Source organism: Dipteris shenzhenensis, chromosome 29, assembly GCF_047967505.1.
Source record: "Dipteris shenzhenensis isolate YYH24624 ecotype China chromosome 29, Dip_SZ_1.0, whole genome shotgun sequence".
Lineage (NCBI taxonomy): Eukaryota > Viridiplantae > Streptophyta > Polypodiopsida > Gleicheniales > Dipteridaceae > Dipteris > Dipteris shenzhenensis.
In genome coordinates, this window is record NC_141624.1 from 2,279,497 (window position 1) to 2,289,328 (window position 9,832).

General features: G+C 42.6%; 1 protein-coding gene across 1 annotated transcript; it reads right to left on the reverse strand.

The window, feature by feature from the left end:
- Window positions 1-6,243: 6,243 nt before the first annotated feature.
- LOC147882305 (uncharacterized) lies at window positions 6,244-8,261 on the reverse strand. Its single transcript, XM_087401062.1, has 3 exons — window positions 7,491-8,261; window positions 7,276-7,351; window positions 6,244-7,141 (listed from the first exon to the last, which is right to left on the reverse strand). The coding sequence occupies exons 1-3, from the start codon at window positions 7,533-7,535 to the stop codon at window positions 6,564-6,566; spliced, it is 699 nt and encodes a 232-aa protein (XP_087257188.1). The 5' UTR covers window positions 7,536-8,261; the 3' UTR covers window positions 6,244-6,563.
- Between the last annotated feature and the right edge of the window lie 1,571 nt (window positions 8,262-9,832).

Below are 9,832 nucleotides of genomic sequence, written 5' to 3' on the forward strand. Positions count from 1 at the left end.
GGAGGTGGGAGGGACGGGGAGGGGAGGCGAGAGGAGAGGGGGGGAGGGGAGGCGAGAGGGGAGGGGAGCAAGGACGACGGGAGGGGCGGGGAGGGGAGACGGGTAGGGAGGAGAGGAGAGGGGCAGGGAGGGGAGACGAGAGAGGAGGGGAGAGACGGGGAGGCAGGAGGAGAGGGGAGGGGCGGGCAGATGGGAGGGGAGGGGAGGGCGGGGGATTAACTGAGACGAGAGACGAGGGGAGAGACGGGGAGGCAGGAGGAGAGGAGAGGGGCGGGCAGATGGGAGAGGAGGGGAGGGGAGGGCAGGGGATTAACCCCCAACCTGTTGCGCACGCAATAGGTTGGGGGGGTAATCCTCTCCTCTCCTTAAGTAGGGGTCCTTTAGGGCTTTAAAAAAAACTAAAAAAATTAATTTAATTTTAAAAAAATAAATAAATAAATAAATAAAATTTAAAAAAATTAAATTAAATTTTAAATATATAAATAAATAATTAAAATAAGATAAAATAATTTAAAAAATAAAAAAATAAGAAAATAAATTTAATTTAATTTAATTTAAAAATTAAAAATAAATAAATAAATAAAATTTAAAAATTTTTATTTAAAAAAAATAAAAATAAAATTAAAATATATAGATATATAAATAAATAAATTTAAATAAATAAAATAAAATTTTAAAGAATCAAATAAATTTTTAGAAAAATTAAATTAAAATTTTTTATCTGTTTATAAAATATTTTGAATTAAATTATTTATGTAAAACAATATTAGATTAAAAAATAGTATATAGAAATATAACAAAATATTTTTAAAAATATATTTAAACTTGTAAAATTTTAATTAATTTTTAATTTTTAAATTTAATTAGCAATTTTTTTAATATTTTGAGTTTGAAAATCATTGTTATTCTCATTTTTTGTTTTTGATTGCTTTGCAGAAAACTATGGCTTCGAGTTTTGGTTACAAGGTGTCTTTCAAATATCTTGAACATGCTTGGTATTTTATGGAGCGCAAATCAAAGTATTTTTTGGTGATCACTACCGAGAATGTGTCAAGCATGAAATATTCTCCAGAGGCAGTAAGAAATGGTGGCATGGTCTTAACCATCAACATTAAAGAAAATAATTTGATAGAAGTTGTGTGCAAAGGGAAGAATGACGATGTGGTCTATAAGTTACGAGTTACGCACAAGCACTTCTTGAAGCCCTTACCAGATTCAATTGAGGGATCCTAAGAATTACTTAGTGCCTTGGAAGCATTGAAGAAAATGTGGAATGCATTTCCAAGTGGTGGTGTTGTACCTTCAGCAGCAGTAAGTATGCCATCTATAACATGTAACCCTCAAGTTGTACCACCAATATCTGTGGCGATAACTACGGTATCTCCGGCAAGAGTAACTACAATATCTACAGCAATAACTACAGTATCTCCAACTGTACCTACACCATACTGCTGCAACTACAAGAACAAGGAGTGATCGTGGAGTAGATTTAAGTTCCATAGCTATTTCCAAAAAGAGAGCAAAAATAACTCCTACTCCACGTGTAGATCATTCAAGTGCAGGTTATTTAAAACCAGGCAAAAAATTGGATAATGATGATCAGAAGGATCCACAAGAAGAAGATACAAGTCTCGCAGACTTTTCTATAAGTGTGGCAAACTTACATCCTCCAAAGGATGAGGGGTACATTTGGGGATTTTCACAAAATTTTCAGCATGGCCACAATGCTTATTAATCGAGCTTCGTTATTCACAAATCAAAGAAAGCTAGATATGACATTTGCACGCAAATTGTATGAAGATACGAGGAAAACAAGAACTCCAGTTGCCACTAATATCACTCTTTGTCCTATGGCATTTAAGAGACTTCAAGAAGATGATCCTACATAGCCTGATGTCACATTTCAAAAGCACGTGGATTTTCTTGATGCTTTTAAGAACTTTAGAAGGAGTGACTGTTCGTGGAGAGTCTTTATACCAAAGCCGATATGGGACTGACATCGAGAAGAGATACATGCTGGCAAAGAATAGATTCTTGGAAAGATGCAGGTTTGAGCCCATTGATGGGCAACACTTTTGTGAAGCTTGCAGGATCGCCCTTGATGAGGGAAGAAAAGGAAACTTGCCACAGATTGAGTGGATGGAAAAGTTTCAGCGGGTCATTTGTCATGTATGCATATTTAACGATAACTCGAAGTACATTCTAGAATCAGAAAGGCTGAATTCTGCGCCATTTAGGTTGAAAAAAAGCTCTTCTCTTTCTGAGATCCTGATAAAGGCAAGGGAGTTATGGGTGGGCTGTGGAAAGCCACAAACAGTGAAGGGCAGGAGACCTACATCTGAGTACTTGGCAAAGAGGACTCGGTTCTATAGATGCTTGAAAGGTGGTGTAAGCAATACGCAAGGCATACCAAGTAATAAGGTTGAGGCAAAGGATCTGAACACCACTGTTGCAAGATACAGGGATGTTACTTGCATTCTCTTCCACGAGGACTCAGTGTTTCAGAGCATAGTGGATGTTTGCCAAGCATATGAAACAGGAAAGATATCCTTTGAGGCACAAGAGCACACTACAACTTAGAGGAAAGAAATAATGAAACCGATGTCTATTGTTTGGTGGAGAGCATTAAGGTTTGTTCCAAATGTAATAACAGAAGAAGTATGCAAGAAGATCCTAAGCGGCGACTGCTTCTGTGGAAAGAAGAACAAGCATAGCAACTTGGATGAAGTGGTCACCCGAATGATTCAAAGTGAGGCTGCTCTCTCGGTACTATTGTTTTTATTGAAATCCTGATGATGAGTTAGCTGGCAGTTCAATTAATGTGGATAAGAAGAAAGCACTTAACCTAGGTCAACTCCTTGATAAGACATGGGCTAGAAAGTGGTTGGCTTCAATGGATGCAAATGCCACACCAACAAAGGATCTAAGAGCTAAAATGCCAAAGATTGTTGAGACAGAATATATGGACATCAAGAAAAAGGCCTTGCAGTCCACTACCCAAGGTAGAGCAATTGGTGGTTTAGATAATGGTTCTCCATTCAGCTTCTCCTATGATATCTTGCTATCAAAGAATGATACAAAATTTGCACACATCAATGGCATTGATACAGAGCATTTCATAACAATGAGCGGTCATGCTTGGGAGAAGCCATGTGTATTTTTCATAGATGAATTGCAAGACCTTGCAGTGTCACAGATAGTTGAACTTGTGCAGTTTATCATAGAAGGTCCTATGGCAGATAAGAAAAGATCAACGTTGGTCCTGTTCATGACAGAATCACAAAGGGATGCCTTGTATGCGAGTTTGACATCTGCATTTGGGTATTTAATTTCAAAAGTATACCATGGTATAGTCCTATGCAATGATGTGACTATCTTGGAAGGCATTGCCATTCAAGTCTTGTAGCCTTTCTTGATGTGCTTCTTATCCAGGGGTGGTGGCAATCTTATCCAGGAGTGGTGGCAATCTAATCAAAATTCCTTTAAGGACTCTCGAGCTTCATTAGTTTGAGGACAATAAGGTTAAACTTGATGCAGCAATGGTGGATTACAGAAAGCCGATGGATCCTGATGTGATACTAGAGATGACAAAGAATTTACTGAATGATGGGTGGGAAGTAGCATTGTATCGAATGGGTTTTGCTACTGAGGAATTGCTATGCCAAGGTAGAAATGTAAATGTCATTGATACCCCCCATCAGATTGAGTTCTTTGACACATATTACAGTTGCACTACCTTCTTTGAAGAGGAAAATGTCAAAGAAGAGGGTAGTGAGGAAAATGTCGAAGACAAGGGTAGTGAGTCTGAGGGTGATGATTCTAGCTCAGGTGATGATGAGGATGAAAGCTCTGCATCCGATGACTTACTCCAAGAAGAAATCCGCACAAAGAATAAGGGTGATCAATTGTCAACTAGAGTCAAGGAGGTTCCACTTATCATACGGGAAGGCTCACGGCAGCAAGAAGTAGTAGTACATCACGTCATAGGAAAAGGTAAGGCTAAAGAGATGGAAGCACTTCCGTTGAAATTAAAAGTGAGGAAGGCACCTTTGATCTTGGGTGAAGGACATGCAAGTGGATCAAGCAAGGAAGCCTTACCCAAAGAAGGAATGGATGAGGCAAAGCATGATGAGGAGGAGTTACCAGGAGGCATAGATGGTTCTTCAACCATGACCTTATAGACTCCAGAGCAGCCTACTAGTCAGGAACCTAGTAGCCAGGACCCTACTCACCAAGAACTTGGACATGAGACTTTAGAGCAGCCTACTAGTCAGGTGCTTGGAATTGAAGAGCAAACTACTGAGGACCATGCTATTGAGACTCCAGTCTTAGAGCAGCCTATTAGTCAGGACCCTGGTAGTCGAGGGCACATTGAGGACATTGGTACTGTCTTAGAACAGCCTATTAGTCAGGACCCTAGTAGTCAAGGGCCTGGCATTGAGGACATTGGTACTGAGGAACATGATGGCTGACGGCTTTGTAATCACAAGTTTTGAACTTCGCAGGTTTTGAACTTCTATGTAAAGCGAATATCTAATAAAAAGTTAACAACTTTTTTGATTTCTTTACTCTCATTATTGTGTATAAAAATTGCTTACGAGGTCCATTTTATACTTAATGGTGTATTTTAAACTTTATGTCAATGTATTTTTATAGTTAAGGGTGTTTTTTAATACCAAGTGAGGTGTATATGTACACCACTTACACATAAAAGGATCTATGTACACTACCTTTCTAAGGGGTATATGTACACCACCTTTCTAAAAGAAATGGTCATAAGGTGTGTGCACACCACTTATACATAAAAGTGTTTATTTACACCACCTTTCTAAGAGAATTGGTCATCTATTGATGTTCTTAGGTGATAGTAGCTCAATTCATAAGAAGTTATGAAGATGTTTTAGTAGACCACCTCTATAAGAGATTTGGTTATGCATTGATGTTCTGAGTACTTAATCACCAAATCTTTTGTTTGGAGTTATCAAATCTAGTTCAAAAAACAACATTACTAGTATATTCAAAATTTTTGGACTGTTTTTTAGTCCATTTCTCAAATTGGACTTTACACAAGTCCAAAAATTTTGAATAGTGTGTTGGTGGAGCTGCGTACCCAATAGGCAAGGTGGTGGTTGCATGATGTGGTAAGGGCAAAGAACCTCTTTGGGAAAGGAATCTGAATGTGGAGGAACGTCTCGAACCTTTCTACGCATCGTCTTTACCAGAGTTATGGATGGATGGCCGACTAACTGTGTGCAGACGAGGAAGGGCTAGAAGGGTAGTGTTCCTAGGAAGAACCCCCCTACGTAACCTTTCGGCCAGGTCAATCTATAGATGTCTTACTAGATTGAACAGGATTTAAGGTTTGAGGCACAGGGACACATGGTGGAAGAAGAAGCTGACAGAGATTTGGAAGGGATGTTCACTACGAAAGGCAAAGTCATTTTGTGAAAAATATTCAACCAATGGCTCCCAATATGAGGCAAATTGGCAAAAAAATTGCAAGTTAATCCAAGGTGTACAAGTTAATCCAAGGTTTACTGGTGAGAGGTATGGAAGAGGCTTGAAACCGCGGTCAGGCTCTCAGGGTCGATGGCGCAGTTTGCTATCGGCTCACATTGGAGAATTCCAATGCTACACCCTGGTAACTAGTTGGCCCTATCTCAGACCCACGGTACTCTTGGGGGTCTGGGAGTTTAGACATAGGTCTGTGTTCAAATACAAGGTCTAGCTAGGGTTCAGGGCGATCCTAGCTGTGGTTAAGGTGTACTTGCGGGATCTAGGGAGGTTAGTAGAACACATGGATCCCATGGTTAGCCACACCATCCTCTCGATGGAGGCTTTCTCTTCATTACGCTAAATCGTGGTACATGACTGCTTACCAAGTAGGCCCTGGGTGTAAACTCCTAATATGGCCAAATTTTGTAGCGAGCCCTTTTTCTTCGAGGGCTGACCACTCCCTCTTAATGAAATTCAGCCCCTTTTATTTTGATAAATAAATAAATAAAGGAAAAAAAACATGGTCAACTTAACCAAATGAACTAACTTCTAAAGAATGAACTTTTCCATCCCTCCATATACTCTAAAGGGCTAAAAAGCTTAATTAAAAGGGCATTAACTTTTCCATCCCTCCATAGACCCTTGGCCAAAAGCTTAATTAAAAGGGCATTATCTTTTCCGTCCCTCTATAGACCCTTGGCAAGGCCAATTAAAAGGGCATTAAGCCATATCACATCTACTCCTACTACCATAGTGTGCTAACATATGTGCTCCTTAAATAATAGTTTAACATGTAAGGGCGAACCAACGGCTTACAAAGGTACAGGAATGTCGGAGTTGGCAAGTGAAGCAAAATGCCAAAGGTATCTAGGCTTGTGTTTGTTGCTAATTTAAATGAACTGGAGTTTGACTTTGCAAAGAAGTGAGCTCATAAAGCAAATCTCTCCTTAAGTAGCTCGGATTCTCATGACAAACTAGAACATTGATGATTGAACTAGGGGAAGGGCCAAAATGTTATCCTCCATGATACCATTTAGGCCACATTTGAGAGAATAGGGAGAAGGCAATTACATCAGAGAGCAGTTATGAGCATTCTCATCACTGAAAATGTGTGAGGCGTACTCCACAGAGTCCATTTCCATGCTGTATGAAGCCTCCATTGGTACTGTCATTGTAGCAACATTCTTCTTCCAATTCAAGGCTGTCGCAATAGCCACTGCATTACTACTCTGATCTCCACTGTTGTTTATGAGCGTTGCTGCTCCAGCTGCTACTGCTGATCCCGACTTTTTGCTCCCCTTCCTCCTGTTCATCATCTCTTCCCCCCCCTCCAAGTTCATCATGTAGCTGCTTTCCACCCCGGATTTGTTGTTCTTGTCGTTCATCATCATGCTTCCACCCATTGTTACGCCTTCTCCACCGCTGTATTTGCTCCCAAAATCCATGGCCTTGAAATTCCTCGCCTCCCCGTTCATTTCTCTCTGGTAACTAGTGTTGATTTGGTGCATCGCTTTGCCCCCTGCGTTGGCCCAGAGCTCCGCATGTTTTCCTGCCTTGCCAAGCTTTTTCACCAATGTTCCGGAGGCTACAGTTCCGGTCACCGTCACCTTGCCGAGTTCTGCGTCAATCACAATCGACTCCACACCTGAAGGCCAGAGAGTTGGAACGTTAGGCGGAGTCACTTGGCTACCCTTAGCCGTGCTGATGTGGTTGTTACTGATCTATACCCAAAGGCAAAGCGAAGAATTAAACATAAGCAGAGAGTAAAAAGCACATTACCGTCGAGCCGCTTCAAGACCTTTGTAACTTGCTTCTTGCATGCTTCACAGTGTATGTATACCTTGAGATTCACCGTCTAAGAAAGCGACATGGTCACTAGCATAGTTAGTACGATTGCTTGTGGCGAATTGCTCTTACGATAACAGCCTCTCGCGCAGAAAGTAGAAACATGGGCGAAATGAACTTAGCGAGTGTGTCACTAACGGAGCACGAACCTCTTTTCTCGTCATGGGATTCTTGAGCGTTTCGGCCTTCGTCATTTGATAAAGCTAGAAGAGCTTGAGTTGGTCGTGAGCTCGCGTATGGAAGGCTGAAGATGGGTCAAAGAGAAAATATGAAGGCGCGATTTGCATGCACAAGCTAGCTAAATACACTGCGCTAGAGGTGAGGCACATAAATCTGCCCGGAGGATATGAAAGCAAGCGAAGTGCATACCTAGGCGGAACCTAAGCATATGAAGCCTAAACACGACGACCCAATATATAAGAGTGACCTCTCTCCTTACGGCCGCAAAGCTACAATGCTGTATCTTCTGGTGACTCGTCTATGTTTCAATTCAAGGCCAGACGCCTCTCCAAGATGGCCATTGACATCGACAAATCGGAACCTACGTAAATGCCGAGACAACCACGAACGAAAGCTTTGTAGACCTTGGCTGATGGCAAGGTGGCCACACTCGGGACTCCAGAAGCAGCTGATTCTATGCGCACGCTATGTAAAGAGAAGAGCTCTTGTCATGGGTATATACACCGAGCTCGCAAGCAGGTGATGCTTGGAGTAACAGAAGAACACAACAAGACGGAACTCAGGACGGAGAAGCCGAAGGAAAACAATGAACAGGTTCTATAACCGGGGAGGTTTGAAGGCGACTAGCGAGTTCGCATGGTAGGCAAGCAAGAAGAAGACGACGAACTTGGTGGAAGATGCTGAATGTTACTCCGGAGATTTTGGCTCCGAGTACACAGAGGTAAAAAGCATGCGCGCTTGCACAGTCCTCGCGACGCCATCGCCAGAAACTCTGTCAGGCCTTCTTTACTTTTCTACGACTACCCACCATCATGGTCGTCCCCTACCTTTCTCTTTCTCGGAGCCTGCAGACTGTGGAGTGTGATGCCTGCTCTGCAGTCTGCTGCTTCAGCCTTCCATCCCCCATCTCCAATTTAGTCCATCATCATCCCTCTGCTTCTTCATCCTTCCATGATTCCATCTCCCATATCCAATTCGGAGTCCATCGGTATTCCAAAAGAAACCTCACACTCATGGAAAGGCAGGATGCAGCTTGCAACTTTGCAGCGCCCCAGAATCCTCGGGGACTTCCTTCGCGGCCTCCACAATTTGTCGCGACAAACTTACAGCTGTAGCTTTCCCTCTAATTTGTCTATCCATGGCCGCAGCCTGATGAATGTCTCTTTGGACGACCTGCCAGTGGCCACAGTCACTGTGTTGCTCTCAGATTGCGCGCATGCTGCCATCATACACATCAGAATATTTTCGCGTTTCAACTCGAAACAACACGCCAGGGCTCAGGAGTCAGGACTGAAGGGCGCCAACAACGCAGATGTTCGAAATACGAACTCCAGCCGGCACCTTGCATGGGCACGCGCAACGCATCACTGCTTGCTTGGACCTGCAGACTCCTCGCGAAGTTTGAGAAAATGATGCACCACCAACTTGCAGCCAAGCTTCATCCACACGCAATGTCTCCACAACAGAGCACAAACTTTCATACAGAATTAGGCGTAAGAATTTGAAGGTTGATTCTGCTCTCGCGATCAATCGGCCGAGACCAACTCTCAGAAAACTATTTCGGTTGTTGCGCAGTCGCATGACAAACGCACTGCAATCACACGTACTCTTCTACCCCTTTAATGTTTTCCACCCATCAAACTTACCCAAATGGTTTTGCTAGATCCAGCATTGATTGGTGCTAAAGTTATTTAAATTATTATTTTTCCCCACCACACATGGAAAGAGTTCTCCATCACATGTCTAGTGGTTGTCAGCGCCCCTCCACACGAACCGACGGTGCACCGATGGTATTCGATGGTTCGATGCACACTCTTAAAAGCTATGAAGCATATGGAGGTCTACATCGTACCGCTTTTGGGGATTGAAGGCAACCTCAACCCCAACTGGGGCAACATTCTATTGGTTGGGCGAACCGTAGTGCTCTAGTGCTCAAAATGGCACCCTCGAAAATTGGGGTGCAAATATGAGCACCAGTGGCACTTCAAGCTTGTCTAAAAATCTGTTCCAATCCCAAAAATCCACCATCAGCATCGCATTTCCTGCATCGTGTGCACTGGCCCTAAGAGCCTTTCACGCGCTCTCATTTGAGTGCAATTGGTATGCACACCAAGTGTGCATTGGAACAATCTTCGAGGACTCCTTAAATGGAAAAAATGGTTCACGCACATTTATCTCCTTCAACCAGCACTATAGGTTAGACGTCCCCATCTATAGCGTCTGCATTGATGGATCAAAGTTGCCTGTAAATTTCAATGGCATTGACATACTCAACTTGGCACCCTATGACATGGAGCTGCAAAAGCCAACA